This window comes from Pan paniscus, chromosome 2 (genome assembly GCF_029289425.2).
Source record: "Pan paniscus chromosome 2, NHGRI_mPanPan1-v2.0_pri, whole genome shotgun sequence".
NCBI lineage: Eukaryota > Metazoa > Chordata > Mammalia > Primates > Hominidae > Pan > Pan paniscus.
In genome coordinates, this window is record NC_085926.1 from 78,841,315 (window position 1) to 78,858,394 (window position 17,080).

A 17,080-nucleotide genomic window follows, 5' to 3' on the forward strand; every position below is an offset into this window, starting at 1 on the left:
CACCCGCCTTGGCCTCCCAAAGCGCTGGGATTACAGGCGTGAGCCACCATGCCCGGCCTCTCCAGTTCGTAAAATGTAAAAATAGCAACTGTTTACTACATTGGATGACTTGTTTGTAATTTTAAAAAGAGTAAAACCTTACTCTAATGTAATTTTGGTTCTGAAATGTTTTGTCTCCATGACCTAAACAAAATGACTTTTAACAAGAAATGATTTAAATATACAATATATGTATTGATACATTAGATGAACATAGATACATAATTACTCTGCTTGTATATGAGCAGTTCCATACTTATAAAAAGGTTTGGGGAAAAATAACTTGTTCTGCATTTTATTTTCTTATAGAAACAATGATAAAGCAGCCAATTCCATGTCTGAAAAGCGATGTGAGGCAACATTTTAGAACACTCACTGTAAATGTCAAAGGCAGTGTGAAAGGAAATGCTTTATAAGCCCCCATCCATGTCTAAAGTTGAAAATTTCAACAATCTAGCATAGAGTTATATGATTTAATGTTTATTCTCAAGAAACCTAAATCAGGTCAAAATTATTTATTATCAATTATATTTAGTGATTAAGTATATTCTGGGGGAGTTAAAAGCCTAAGGAAAACCACAAAAGCACTTCTCATTTCTTCACTAATGACCTAAAAGGCACTGTGTGAAATGACTATTTCACCATCCACAAAATAACTTTTTAAAAGGGCCTTTGTAAAACGGCCTATCTATCAGGTTTAATTGTGCAATGCTCTAAATCCTCTCCTAATAACATCGACCACACAAAATAAATGTCCTAAAGCTAACTTTAACAACCATTTATGGATTTTCCTACTCGCATAAATCTGTTATAAAGCAATTACTCAGCTACATTTTGTCTTATACTTATTTTAGTATTTTCTGCAGGTGTGTTTATACTGGCACATTATTTATCAAGTCATCAGAGAAACAGTTTAAAAGCAAATTAAAGTGCTCATGGTATTTTAATCAGTTTTGCAAACCTTAGGTATACTACACAGTGTGAACTTCTAATTTATACAAAATATTTTTAAAAACTAAAAAAGAATTGCTTTGTATTTTTAAATTACTAAGATAAGGCTCAAAGGACACCAGATGTTATGTAATTATCAAGTGTAACTACTCTAATGATGACCCTGATGTTTGGTATTTGCTAAAACGATTCGCCAGTCTAAAAACAAGAATTCTATTCAGCCTAATGATTCATGCTGTGTATATCTATCAAAATATTTAAAACCATAGCAAGCAAATAATAAAAAATATCCATACAAATGGATGCATAAACAGTCACATTTTTAGTTACCTTGTGTATTTAGTTTACTCAAGATACATCATAAGGTAAAGGTGTTCTTCATGTGAACAGTCTGCAACTATTCTCTTTTAAATAATAAAATATCTTGATCACTTTATGTGCAAACAATTCTGGATAACATACAAAATATTATGTGAATCAACTTAGAATTAACTTTTTCACATTGAATGATACTAACTCTGATAAAATAATTCCAAGTCTTAAAAGTATGTGAGGCTGTTAAAATGAACATTTTAAAATGTGCTATCTCTCAATGATAAGAGCAGAAAAGTAATTTATTTCTCCAAATTTCATTCTCAGGCTGAGCAGCTGAGATTTGATATATCCATACAACTCAATGACATTTTTCCACATTGATGCCATTATTTCAGAATGTTGGTTTGGTTTCTAAATACAGTTGCTCAGTTATACATCTATATAATTGGGCAGTGAGAAAACCTTACCCACTGTTATGTAGATGAATAAATCACAGTAAAACTCAGACCATCATGGAAGGCCTATGATGCGCTATTTACTAGTGTGGCGCTATGTCATTATTTGTCACTGAATCATCTTATGTATCAATTATTTCTTGTACCTGACTGCTCGACTTATTTCTTCAAATATTTGCCTGGCGTGCACAATTAAGAGAGCATTTCAAATTCTCTGTAGGAAGGCCATGAAGTGAATGCCTTTCTTTTGATTAACTTTTATGATTTATATCTGTTTTTTTGAAATAACTGAAAGCAACCCAAAATCTTTTTTCATGGATGAAAGAAATCTAAGAGAATCCCACACATTCATCAATCGTTAGGGTTACAATGGCTGTTTCTTTAAGCTATAAGTACACAAGAAGTTCTTTACTTTATTCCTCTAGGGAAAAACAAAACAAAACAAAACAAAACAGCCAAGAATCATAGGCCAAAAAGCTACTGGGTCTCAATCAAATGAAACAGCATTAAAAAACCCAGCAGGAGTGGTGCTCAGCATCCTATTTACGCCACTGGATCAGAACAGTTAGGAGAGGGAGTTATTCTCACAAATCACTCTCTTGTTAAATTCTGTAGTGGGACTTCATTAAATCTCTTGGGTGATGGCATTTTACTTGCAGCCTGCTCACAAAGAGCTCAACTGGCAGTACTGATTCTTCAAAAGTTTCCATCACATCTTGTCTTTTTTGGTTTTCTTTTTACCATAACAAATCTCTTTCCCCATCAGCCCCCCTAGTCTTCAGTTGAAAATTTTTTAATCCTTATTTTAACTACAAAATAAACAAGAGGAAGAGGAGGAGGAGGATGAGGAGGAGAAGGAGAAGAAAGACACACAAACCTCCACAACAAATCCCTTAAGGGTAGCATTTTGAATAAGACTCTTGAGATTAGTATTAAGAGTATCCATACATACAAGCAGTGGTAAATATATATTACATTGAATATGTGTGTATATACATATATCTACCCAATATATATAAATTTAATATATATATTTACCATTTTACACACACACACATATATATATAAAATCCTCCAACCCCTGAAGCACTGCTTACTGTAGCACTAGTGACTTTAGTGGGCATCTGTGGATTATTGCCATATGTCATTAAGAATCATTCCCTAAAGACCCAGTCTGCTATGTCTTGTCAGTCTGGCAAACGCAGCACACACATATCAAGGTTCTTAAAATTGTCAAATAAAGCCTTGGGGGGGTCTCATAATATGTGTTTCATCAAAATGTTGATGAACTCACAGTTCTCAACCAAGATCTTGGATTATACTAAACCTAAGCTGACTCTGCAAAAAGGTCCCTTGACACTATTAGTTTTGGCTTTGACTCAAATAACCACGTTAATGGTCAGAAACAATGCACTATTATATTGCCAGATTTTCTCAAATCAGCAACTTAAGGAAGCTGTTCCAACAAATGATTTAAATGAAGTCTACATCAAAGAAAGGAAATTCAGAACTGAAGGACCCAGTTTTTTCTCTCATTACTTATTTTATGCCTAGCTATCATACGAGCTCCAAAAAATCCTATGGATCTCACACAAAGATCTCATACGCTGACAGAAAGTTAAACATAGTGAACTCTATTTATGGAAACCACAGATTTACAAAGTAGGCCTTCTTTCCTCCAGAGGTGTTTTTGAATGCAAGTTTTTAAAAGTTTATCCCCTACTGGCAATAAAGTCTACAGTAAGCTATATTGTTTCACTTTTACCTAAATTTTAATTTTACAATCTGAAATAATTATCTAATGGTTCATTAAACACACACACACACACACACACAGACACACACACACATGAGTCTGGACAACATAGTGAGACCTCATCTCTCCAAAAAAAAAAGGAAAGAAAAGAAATTAGGCAGGCATGGTGGCATGCTTCTGTAGAGCTACTTGGGAGGCTGAAGGGAGAGGATTGCTTCAGCCCAGGTGGTCAATGCTGCAGTGAGCCATGATTGTGCCACTGCACGCTAACCTGGGTGACATAATGAGACCCTGTCTCAAAAAAACAGTCATACATTCACATAGTATGTTACATTAAGATTGGCATGTATCTTGATTATTTTCAAAGTTGCTAATTCACATGTTAGAAAATGATCAAATGCACATTTCTTTTTGTGGATTACGCCTGCTGATCCATTTTTTCCAGATTAAATTATATTGAAGTTATTTCTGAGTACAGTATATCTAAATTTGTTTATATTCAGTTAATTCAATTGTTCCACTATATGGACTACATGGAACAGGCAGTGATGGGATTCAATGTTATTCATTCTATAAGGAAATTTAGCAGCATTGAACATAGCAGGGAGGGATAGTAATTATGTTAAAGTAAAACAATAACCAAACTTCACATTAATCAGCTATAAAAAATGTCAAATCTCTATGGACAAAATAACAATTAACAGGGACCACCTGATGAATTTTTAATTTAGTTTTGGAAGAAGCTGAGAAAAACAATCATAGAAACAGTAACAACAACTGTATTTGCGTAAGCACCCCATAATCCACACCCACTTTCTTGGGAATTCAACTATTTTATTCATTAGTTTATTTTCCTATTAGCTGACGGATATTTGTATTACATGTACACTCATTTTTCAACAGATGAGAACTCTGAATCCCAGAGAAGTTAGGCAATTTGTCTAGGATTCAACAACTGGTGTGTATCAGGATGAGCACTTAATTCACTCACACAGAAAATGTTACAAGAACATCAAGGTTTCTGTGATGGTGAATTTTATGTGTCCATTTGAGTGGGTTAGGGGATGTCCAGACAATGGGCAACATGTATTTCTGGGAGTGTCTGAGACGGTGTTTCTGGAAGAGATTAGCATTTGATACTGTTAACTGAGTAAAGAAGACATGCCTTCACCAACGTGGGCTGGTGTCATCCAATCCGTTGAGGGTCCAGGTAGAAAAAAGGCAAATGTGCTATCTCTTCTGGAGCTGGGACACACATCTTTTCCTGCTCCCCCAATGTTAGAATTTTGCTCTTAGACTGAATTAAACCGCCTGTTTTGCTGGTTCTTCACCTTGTAGATGGCAGATGGTGGGAATTCTTGACCCCCCCATACCAATACTTATAATAAATCTCTTCTTATTATCTCTATATGCTATTGAGTGTGTTTCTCTGGAGGACCCTAACTAAAACGATGTCTCTGAGACTGCAGTAAACAATGAGACTAACAAAGCAAAGTCAGCAAAGTGTGTGCCTAAGGAACTCACAGTCAAGCAGTTCAGACATTGAAATCCCATTAAGGGCAGTAGTAGCATCCAGTGGGTAGGTGAATGGGAAATACCTAACTCTCACTCGGATGGGGAGTGTCTGAAAAGCTTGCTGGAGGATGCTTATGTGAATCAAGTTCAAGAATAGGAGTAACTAGCAAGTAGAAGATGGGGCAGGTGGAGCTGGGGCATTTTAGACCAAGGAGCCAACATAACAAAAAGCCCAGAGATAAGCTACATGGTGGTGTATACACAAAAAAAATATAGGAATATAGCATATTATACTAAAGTGAGTAGCAAGAAAGGAGGCTAGTATCATCAAAAGTATTTTGGATCTTACCCTGGAGAGATGGGAACCATGGAAATCATTTATGGAAGGAATTAATATAATTATAACTGTGTTTTAGGTAGATAATCTTCTTAAAACTCTTTTTTAAAATTATTTAAAACAATTTTTTTTTTAACACTGGGTCTCACTGTGTTGCTTAGGCTGGTCTCAAACTCCTGGGCTCAAGTGATCCTCCTATCTTGGCCTCCCAAAGTGCTGGGATTCTAGGCGTGAACCATGACGCCCAGCTTTTGTAGGTACATTAATCTGTTGTGTGAAGAATAGATTCTATGAGACAAGGTGGAGGCAAGGAACCTGGTTAGAAGTTAACAGTTTCCCGGAGAGATGATAAAGGCCTAAAATGGAGCAATGATAAGAAGGCAAGGGAGGTGGTGAGAGAGTTGAGAAATAGGTAAAAGGCAAAATAAGTAGGATTTTGTGATGACTGATTAAGAGTGAGATATGGGAAAATGGGAACATGAAGGATAAAGAGTAAAGCTGTCGACTGGCTGTGTGTCTGCAGGCTGCATTGCCAACAAGTCAAATAAAGAATGTGAGGGAATTCAGCTTCTGATGTCTGGTCTGCTCTTATTTTCACTTCTTCACTGTTATATTATGCAAACTAATGCTTACAGGCTGAGTTAGCAGAAACTTAAAGACTCAGACAAACCTCTGACAGCTGCTTCTTGTTTTACTGAAAGTTATAATTACTCTTCAACTCTGAGTTCATTGGGACAGTAAATAGGGGTCAATCATAAACTGCGGCGTCCTAGATATTTCAGCAAAGTTTCTTTTCTGAAGCATGTAGTTTACTAGCAGCAAGGAGAGACGCTCTAGGAAGCATCCCATTAGTAGCAATTAAGTCAGGCAAAAGACAGCACGGGGCTTTTTTTCTGTCTTTGTGTCTCCCCTATTGCATGTCAGTCTCATACGCTAAGGCTCAGACTCCCAGAAGCTGTCACTGGCTCATCAGTCCTAACGAGAAAGTATTATGCTCCTTCACTGCACAGTTGGCATTAATACTTAGGGGAAGCATCAGACAAAATAACAATTCTACAGAATAGAATAGAATGCACATTCTTTTGATGTTTTAACATTCCTATTGTATGTCAACAATAAATTTAAAGAAATAGCAACATAATTCATGATACTGTATTTTATAGTTAAAAGAAAGCTGATAAAGTTGAGAGACTAGAGTGACTTCACATCAAGAGAAGAAAAATGGACAAGCTCTTATGAGAGAAGAGCTGGGATTTCACAGAAATCCCATTCATCTGATAACAGAGCATCACCTGGTTTGGCAATGTTTAGCACCTGCCTTTTCTTTGAACAGAGCTTCAAAAATTGACCCATCCTGTAAGAAGCCTGGAGAGGAGTATAGTGGGGTGTGAATTGAGATCTAAACATACCGCTTCCTGTGACTGGCTGGCCCTGCACTCAGCCCTCAAGAGAAACAAGAAGACTAAGTGTCTTTTAGTTCCTGTTGTGAGAGAGACAAACAAAAATGGGATTGGATTTTCTTATACTTCAACTCAGGGAGATAAAAGGTGATGGCTTGGGAAATGGTTGGTCTGTTTTCAGGCCGTTCTTGGTTCGGTTTCCTGTGACTGATGGGACACAGCGATGGGAACATGATCACTCTGGTGATAGAGAGTCACAAATTTACTTTGGAAATGAAATTGTTACAGTAAGAAGAGCTGCTTTATCTGTGAAGTTACAAAAGGAGTGGAAAGATTAATAATGCCATCTAGTTTGCCCTGTTTAAGCAATGAGTATCATTGAAGCAAGGAATCACAAGAAATCTTAGAGGCTGAGGACAAACTCAGAAACAGGAGAAACTCAAACTTTAAACTATGTGGCTTTATCACCTATCTTTCGTTTGGAAGAGCACTCCTCAAAAATGGAATAATTTAAAAAGCCACCAAGATGATTGTCATTGAAAGTAAATAATTTATAAATTTTACAGAGTTTGTTATTCATAATTGAATAAATAGATTTTTTTTCATTTTTAAGTATTTTGAAGCTGTATTCACCATGCTTTTCCTAAAGTCTACTTCAAACAAAGAAAAAAGCATTTGCTTTTCTTTTTAATCATTTTAGTTTAAAAATAAAAATAATAATTTAATTTGGCCATCATCTGATTCTAAGAAGAACCTGAAGGCCCACCTTGTAAGCATCTAATAAATACGTAATGGATTTAGATTAAGATAGCAAAATAATATAAAAACAAACCTGCAACCATTCTTGAATACCAAGGGGAGGCATAAATTTTAGCAGTTTCAATGACACACTGTTTAAAAACGTGGCAGGGTGCCTCTACGCATCTATGTTGTTCTTGTTAGATTTTACCTTTTATAGGTATGTCACAACCTATAAAATTGTTACAAATACTGTATGTAGTATATATCTTTGTCTTAAAAGATGGAGCCATGATGCAACATGAAACACCACTTCAGTGAATAATTCATTCCTACCAAGACAGAGCCAGCTATCCTAACACTCGTCAAATTGAAATGCTACAGTTCAAAAATAACAATGTAATAAATCAAAATAGAGGTGATAGGTCTTTAAAAAGATGCTTGATTTTGTTTGTGTATTTTAGGTTCACAAAAAGATTTCTTGGAAGAAAGGTATGTAGATATTATACACATGGAGAGGAAACAGGGATGCAGACAAACACTAAGTATAAATGTAACAACACTGATGGTTAACATGTATAGGTAATGAAACTTTGCTTAGTTTACAAAATGATGTAATGTGAGGTTCAGGTTTACTGAATTTTCTGGCTAACTCAAAGTTAAGCAGAAACACTTTTCTGTTGTAATTACCCCAAACAGCATTGTTTCACTATTTTGTATTGGTCATATAATGAACAGTAATTATCCTTTGATAGGTCATTACTGCTGAGCCTTTGGGTCTCATTCTGAGAATTAGTTTCAATAATATACCAATATTGGTATACCATGTATACCAATATGCAAGTTAAAGGAATCAGGATATTCTTTTTATTGCCTAAATATTTACAGAGCCCAGAAAAAATATATTTTTAGCCCAAACTTCCTAATATCACCAAAATTTTATTACAGTTTGCCTCTTTCCTAAGTAAAATAAAACCTGCATTATTAAGTAATCAATATCTTATTTGATTCAATATTTTAATTTGACTTTGGCATTCCACTGGCCAGGGACAAGTAATCCCATGAATGTTACACCAAATGTGGTACAGGTTTTAGTGGTGCAATTACTTTCTATTAACAGGGTGCAACCTCATATTTCATCCATGCTTTGGAATGATCATTAAGGAGATAAAGAAGTTTTTGAGGATATTTGCTCATGGATAATCTTACTGGTCTCTGTATGAATTGTGAGAAAGCACCACTATTTTACAGAGAGAAACAGAGGCACTGAGAATCTAAAAAATTAGAAAACAGTCACTCTTAGAGATAACGGAATGGAAATTGTGACAAAAAACCTTGGGCTGAATGTTCTTCCATTTCAATAACACTCCAATGCACATGTAATGCAATCTTTTTGATTCATTTTTCTTCCAAAATGGTCATAAATTTCAATAATTTATCTACTTATTTTCCAAAACTTCAATACATATCTAGGACTAGCTTCACTGGCACTAGCAAAATCCAACACATTTACTATAATAGCCCGTAAGGATTTTTATTTTTATTTTATTTTTAGAGGCAGGGTCTCAATCTGTCACCCAGGTTGGAGTGCAAGGCAGGGTTCGCAGCTCACTGAAACTTCCCACACGTGGACTCAAGCTGTTTTCCTGCCTCAGCCCCCCATGTCGCTGGGACTACATGTGCACACCAACATGTACAATTGACTTTAAAATTATTTTTTGTAGAGATGGAGCCATGAACTCCTGGCCACAAGCATTCCTCCTGCCTCAACCTTCCAATAAAGGTTTTAAAAAATGAAAATGTAATGCTTTATATTTGAGAAATGTCTTTAATAATTTGTCACATAATAAATTGTCATGACAATATTAGTACTTCAGATTTTTCATTTACAGTAGAAGAGCCACTGATCTAGAATTATCTAAAACTATTTTTCTTACCACCTAATAATTATTGAAATTAAGCAATAAAGCTATCAATAATAACACTCATAAGTCTAATGCTGTTTATTTACAAAATATGTACTGTATAACAGATAATATGTTAAATATCCTTATACAAAGGTTTGTATTACTGTGTCCATTTTACATATGGGTCAACTGAGTTTCATGAAATTTATGTAAACTCTTCTAGGTTACATAGTAGTAAATGACAGAATCATGATTCACCTAAATTCTGTCTGATTCCAATGTCCATTCTCTTAGCTACACCATTATCTTTAACACACTTCTTCTACCTTTCTAAGTCTCAAATTATAAAGACATTTTAAAAAGTCTTCTTTCTGTCAGTTCATCAAGTAACTCCTCATTCCTGAGGTTTGTGAAGTTGCTCGTTTAAAAATAAAAATAAATTTATGTGCTCCAACCCAGATCTCCTAAATTGGATTTTCTACAGGCCATGCCTGATAATCTGTATACTTAACAAGTAACTTCCGGTAAGTTTAAGAAACAGTGTCTAGCCCTAGATTTTACTCTGTTCCCTTTTCACCTCCATTCTTTTTAAAAAATACATTTCATTGTATATACTTAAAGTATACAACATGACGTTATGAGATACAGACAGTAAAACAATTACTGTGCTCTTTCAAACACAGGTTATAAGGCAGCATCATTCATAAATGGCAATCTCTTCAAATTTGATCAAATGGAGCTTACTGTTGGCACTCAGAATTAAAACCACCAGAAGCTGCTTGAGTTTTCCCTAGGATGTCCCTGTGCTCTCTCTCTTTCTTCCTTTCTTTCTTTCCCTTTCTTTCTTTCTCTTTCTTTCTTTCTTTGTTTCTCTCTCTCTCTCCTTCCTTCCTTCCTTCCTTCCTTCCTTCCTTCCTTCCTTCTTTCTTTCTTTCTTTCTTTCTTTCTTTCTTTCTTTCTTTCTTTCTTTCTTTCCTTTTCTCTCTTTCTCTCTCTCTCTCTCTCTCTTTCTTTCTTTTTTTGAGGCAGAGCTTTGCTCTTGTTGCCCAAGCTAGAATGCAATGGTGCAATCTCGGCTTGCTGCAACCTCTGTCTCGCAGGTTCAAGCGATTCTCCTGCCTCAGCCTCCAGAGTAGCTGAGATTACAGCCGCATGCCACCACGCCCAGCTAATTTTTTTTGTATTTTTGGTAGAAACGGGGTTTCACCATGTTAGTCAGGCCGGTCTCGAACTCCATACCTCAGGTGATCTGACCACCTCGGCCTCCCATAGTGCTGGGATTACAGGCATGAGCCACCACGCCCGGCCCCCTGTGCTGTTTCTACCATTCAAGCAGAAGTCTGAAATGCATATTCACATTTCAAATTTTAATAAGAATTTATTAGATAAAGTGCCTATTAGATGTCCAGTACCATGAAAGAACTGTGAAGAGTACACAAGTAGAAAAGCCACGGAAACCCCTAGAGTCAAGAGAGGAATATTTAAAGACATAAAGTCTAGAAAACAGCAGAATTTGGGATTACAAGAAGACCTTGGCAAAAAAAAAAAAAAAAGAATTCTCAAATCAGGGTTCTTTTTAAGATGCTGGAATTAACTACATCTGTGCTGGGGGTGAAAATCAAATGGCCACCCTTAGGTAAGGTAATTTATTCCCACAGCTTCTACCTGCATTACTGGGCTTTATTGCCTTAACATCAATGATCAAAATTAAATACTCATTGTATGAGATGTGAGGGAGAGAAAGATTATGTTTAAGCTCGTAGTGACTCCAACACTGCCTTTTAAAAATGAGCTATACACAAAACACGGAAAGTTTTTTAACAATACAATTACACTACTGAATTTTTTTAACTGTAATTATTTCCTGCTACCAAATGGCTTCAATTCTGATTAGTTTCCTTTGTAGTAACTGGTGTTTTTCTACGTTCAGTCTCAAAAGACGAAAAAAGGCATATCTTCTCAGGTTTCCTTTGAATGTTTTTTTCTTATTTATCTGTTGCAGTTGGGAATCATGTTACTTTCTTTAACATACTGTGTTTATTATTCCAGCATGTTAAAGATGTTTTAACAGTGATGTTAATAGGCATATTTTATTTTAATATTGAATAATATATCCTCAACTATATAAAGATCTTTTAAACATTTATAGAAAACACAACGCAGTTGAAATGAGAACTTCTAAATTCAAGTAGTTTCTGGATTTGATCATTAGTGCCAATTTCCTTTGAAATCCAGGCTTAGCAAGATTTCCATACGGAAAACTTAAGGCTAAATGAATTTTGTAACTGAATTTAAAATTGCAGGAAGAAACTCTATTTTGATTTCAATGTCTACTGTATACACAGCAGAATAGCTGTTAGTTATAAAAGCATCAGGCTACCAAGGTAAAGTACTTTAAAACACAAAGTGAAACACATTTCACTGACTAACGTAATAGACAGTCAACCTCCTTATCACAATTGCCTGGAGATAGACACACCTTTTCATGTCTTGTATTCATCCTGGCTATTTTCACTCCTTCTGGAGGGCTTTTGAACTTGGATTTGACACCTCTTATATTTATGCTTTCTGTAAATGTGAAGAGGTTTTCTTTTCTTAGTTTTAGCCTTACTTGGAGTTCAAGTCTAACTTAGATTAAAGAGTAGTCTTGGCCTTAGAAACTCAATGTTTGTTCTTGATCTTTCTTTTTTTCCTTTTGTTTTTATGAGATTGAGCTAAAAACCCCAAAGTGGGACATAATGGCTTTAGAGACAGGAAGGAAATATTCTTTACTCTTTTTTTTCTAGTGTAAAAAGCCCACAAGGCTCTTTTGTACAAAGCCCACAGTAGAAATGCTCCCTCAAAAGCCACCTTTTTTTTCCTAAGTAGTCTTAGAACAGACAGTGTTCAGAAAAGATGACAGCATCAAGTGTTGCTAATGTTAGACCCCAAAACAAGCTAAATGGTTTATGGCCAGAACTTCCATTTACTATATATACTGTCAAAACAGGAATTTTTTTTTCAACCAATAAAATGTTTTTTAAAGGTCATTGCCTCTGAAATTCCATAATAAACAACTTGCCACTTAAAAAGAAAAAAAAATAGAGGACAGTTCTCAAATGGGATATAGTGAGAAATAATCAGTACGACATCACAGAGAAAAATAAAATGGGATTATGAGAATGAAAAACTTCTGGATTATGGATGGAAAAGGGGTGACAGATCCATTTCCTCCTATCAGCTTAAGACGTGACTTTGACTTTCAAAAACCTAGTAGCCATAGAACACGGTATCCACTTGGGCTCATACGATGCTAAATAATAAATCTGTATCAAAATTAGCAAAGTACAAGTGCAATTCGTTCAATCAACTGATATTTATTGAGTGTTTGTTATGATGCAGGCACTCTGTGCACACAAAACAATTGCAAAGTCCCTGCTCAATAAATCCTACATTCTGAAGAGTAATAGAATCTTCTTTTTCTGTTACAAATTGTACAGGCCCTTGAAAGTGGATGATCTTGAAGTAATGAAAGACTTGTTTTCCTCCAAAGACAAAGTTTCCTCCAAGACAGCAATAGCTGTCATTTAATTAAAAGATTAGAAGGGCTCTATGTTTGAAGACCTGGAGTTTAAAGCACATTCTTCGCCTCTACTTGACCAAGATAGTTTTTGAACTATCTTGAACATTTAATTCAATTTTGAATATAATTTTCAACATTTAATTCAATTTCCTGTAACACTTACAGAGCTCCCATAGGCAAAACAATATGTGTTCTTTAAATATGTTTGAAATACATTATTTAGAGCAATACTTAAAGTCTATATGTAACATAGCCCTATACATAATATTTTCTTCAATTATCAGCACTATATTTTGTATGCTAAAACCACCAAAACAAAGCCTTCCCCAATGCCTACCTTGCACAGTCAGAGTAGCAGATGCTTCAGCTTTGCCCACCATATTTTCTGCAACACAAGTGTATGAACCCATGTCACCAGCTGTCACCTTCCTAATTTTCAAGGTATGATCATCTCGGATTTCATATCTAATGACATAACAAAAGAAAGCACAGTTAAGTGACTTTCTACTTGAAAGATCTCATTATTATACACACAATGCTTCAAAGCACATGCTACATTCTTTTCTGATAACTGAAAACAAAGAGTAAAACGTGGTATTCCTCTAAGTCAGCTGGCAGAAGAAAAGCTTGTTTTTATAATTATGTGGACTAACATATTAAACTACTTTCTAAAAGTACATTTTGGGGTAAAGTTGGCATTTATTTACTCATTTCCTCAAGCTCCTGTGCTCACACTAAAACAAAAAGATAGTGACCATTAATTAAATTCTTACCATTTGCCAGACTTTAAATGTTTTATAGATTTTATCCTTCTAAGTTTGTATAACAATGGTATGAAATAACTGTTATGCTCACCTCCATTTTTTGGATGAGGACACTGAGGTATAGGAGGTAAAGGAACTTGGCCTTGGTCCTCATCTAGTTCGGTGGCAGAGTCGAAATTTGAACCCACTTTCATTTTCGAGTTTACTTGTCTTGCCTCATCTTCCCTCCCCCTAAGTGTTAGGTTTTCCTTGAACTTTCACTTTAGTCCTCTTTTTACTCTACATGATCTCCCTGAGTTAAGTTATCTACTATAGTTTACATACTGATCTACCACACAAACATTTCCTATCCCTAATTCATCTAAGTTCCAAATTTGGATTTCTAACTAATAATTAGACATCACATCCCATAGGCACCTAATATTTAATGTATTAAATAAAACTTTCTGTTCTTCCCCTAACATAAACCAACTCCTTTTCTTAACACATTTACGTATCTTCTTTCACCAGCTGTCTATATCTAACAAGTCATCCAATTTGTCATTTTAGTTTTAGAAATTTCTCTTTACTGTTGAGCCCTGTCTCTATCTCACCTCTCAGTTCAGACAGTTTACATCTCTGATCTGGACAACCACAAAAATCGTGTCCCTGCCACTAGCCTCTCCCCAGAATAATGTAACACCCATAGTGCTAACGAAATTAATTTTTCTTCTTATTATTTTTTTGGAGATGGAGTCACACTCTGCCGCTCAGGCTGGAGTGTAGTGGCGCAATCTCGGCTCACTGCAACCTCCGCCTCCAAGGCTCAAGCAATTCTCCTGCCTCAGCCTCCCGAGCAGCTGGGATTATAGGATTATAGCGTGCCACCATGCCCGGCTAATTTTTGTATTTTAGTAGAGACAAGGTTTCACCATGTTGGCCAGGCTGGTCTCGAACTCCTGACCTCAGGTGATCCGCCCGCCTTAGCCTCCCAAAGTGCTCAGATTACAGGTGTGTGCCACTGGGCCCGGCCAACAAAATTAATTTTTCTAAAGGGTACACCTATCTATACTAACACTCTTGGCTCACCAATGTGCATATAATATTAGGAATTCTTTATTACACAAAGCCCCTCTTAGTTTCAACCTGATATCTCATAACTTCTCATCATAAATCCTATGCCCTACCTAGCCATGCTAAACTTTATGCCATTCAAAGGAGATGACATTCCTTCTCAGCTTTGTGTCTGTGTTGTGATAACCCATTTCCTGGAATATTCTTTTCTTCTTCCTTGCTTATCAGACTGATACATACTTTTCAAGACATTACTTATGTGTCATGTTTCTTTCAGAACTCTCTCCCAAATTCAAATTCCCCCCTCTGAGCTGGCACAGGTTTACCTTTATGTGACAAAAGAGCTTGTATATTAGTCTGTTCTCACACTGCTATGAAGAAATACCCGAAACTGGGTAATTTATAAAGGAAAGATGTTTAATTGACTCACAGTTCCACATGGCTTGGGAGACCTCAGGAAACTTACAATCATGGCGGAAGGCACCTCTTCACAGGGCGACAGGAGAGAGAATGAGTGCCAGCAGGGGAAATGCCAGACGCTTATAAAACCATCAGATCTCATGAGAACTCACTCACTATCACAAGAACAGCATGAGGGAAACCACCCCTATGATTCAATCATCTCCAACTGATTCCACTCTTAACATGTGAATCTCAGGATTCAAGGTGTTGAAAGATTTGGGTGGGGACACAAAGCCAAACCATATCAGCTTGATATTGTTATTCTGTATCTATCAATGCATTTCCTTTTGTGAGCTCCTTGAGAGCAGAAACTGTCTAAGCCACTACTGTAATCCCAACACCTAGACAGAAGGCTCAACACATGTTTGCTGAATGAGTGAACATAATGGAGAAGACGGCCCGCTGACAGTACCCGAAAGCCTTTATTTGAATGGCTCATTCCCTAAGGCTCCCTGATTCGTGCATCTCTGCTCCTGGCCAATTTAAGGACTTGACAGATATCAAGAAACTCCAACCTCTTCTACCATTCTCTGGTGGTATTTTAGCTGAGGAAAAGGAAGCCTGATTTTTAATTGGCTCATAGATACATCCTTAAGGCTGTATCTTTCTTCCCTTTCCTGCCTACTACCAAACCAAAAAACTAGTATTAACTGTCATCTGGTTGAACAGAAGAGAAACCTGTGATATTAAAGAATATCATATTTTACAAAGGTTCCCTCTGCAGCCCAGGGTCACGAATGCACAGTTCTTCTCTGAAAGCCTCAGAGAAAGCAGGATGGCAACCTCCTGTTTCTAATTATCTCCAGTATTGTATCTGGCCCCTGATAGAGGATTCTAGAATGGACTATTCTAATGGCCCGGATGTGGAGATGATGTGATGAGAAACGTAGAAATGCTGAGTTAACAAATCATATCATGAAACTCTGATGTGTACCTGGATTTGGGCAGCTCTCCATCATCTTTCCTCCATCGTACTGTAGGTACAGGGTCACCTCGGGCCTCACATTTAAATTCTGCACTGTCATCCACAGTTACTGCCAAGTTACTGGGTCTCTTCACAAATGATGGTCTCTCTAAAATTAAAAAGAGTCATCTTAAGGTAAAATTTTAAAATGAACCAGCTGAAAAACACTTTAGGAGTTCAGTAAGAGCATATTTTTAATTTAAAATATCAGCAAGGAAATTATTCCACAGAGTCCCCTCATTCTAGAAGCTTCTCCCTAGGTTTAGTGCTTCCTCCTAGTCCTCCTCCCACATCTTTGGCTATTTTATCTCAAGCTGCTTTTCTGATTTCTTCTCTCCTCTTTCTACCCACCCCCTAAAAAATATTTGGCTTAACAATTTTTCTTTCTCCCTTGTATACAGACACAAAATGATAAGAGATCTATTTTTCAATGAGAAGATTAAATAAAATTACACTTACCTAAGACAGTCAGCTCGGCTACTTCACTCTCACGTTCCCCAACCATATTGGTACCAACACAAACATATTTGCCAGCGTCACTTTTACGGGTGTAAGTGATCATGAGCTTTCCTCCTCGTATCTTAAAAAAAAGTTTCACATGAATACTATTAAAATTGCTTCAGCTATGTTTACATGACAGATGTCTTCATAAGTGAAGACTGCTTTCTAAGCATATAAATCAAAGCATAATTACATCAACAGCTGATATGTAGTATTTGCTATTTTTAGGTAGTAACCTTAAAGAGAATTGACTCCAAAGGTACAATATAAAAGAAGCAAAAATGTTTCTCCTTACTTACATTTCATGTAAAGTTATATTCTGTATAGCTAGAAACTTGTTGCCCAACCGGCCAAGTTATTT

General features: G+C 36.2%; 1 protein-coding gene across 12 annotated transcripts in view; it reads right to left on the bottom strand.

Annotated features, from left to right (window-relative positions):
- ROBO1 (roundabout guidance receptor 1) overlaps window positions 1-17,080 on the bottom strand; it is a 1,167,237-nt gene that overhangs the window by 103,709 nt on the left and 1,046,448 nt on the right. For all 12 annotated transcript variants that reach the window (XM_063602854.1, XM_055110152.2, XM_055110151.2 and 9 more), the window contains 3 exons: window positions 16,678-16,798; window positions 16,189-16,327; window positions 13,313-13,440 (listed from right to left, as the gene is read on the bottom strand). In XM_063602854.1, coding sequence (XP_063458924.1) covers window positions 13,313-13,440; window positions 16,189-16,327; window positions 16,678-16,798 — 388 coding nt within the window. The remainder of the gene's footprint in view (window positions 1-13,312; window positions 13,441-16,188; window positions 16,328-16,677; window positions 16,799-17,080) is intronic.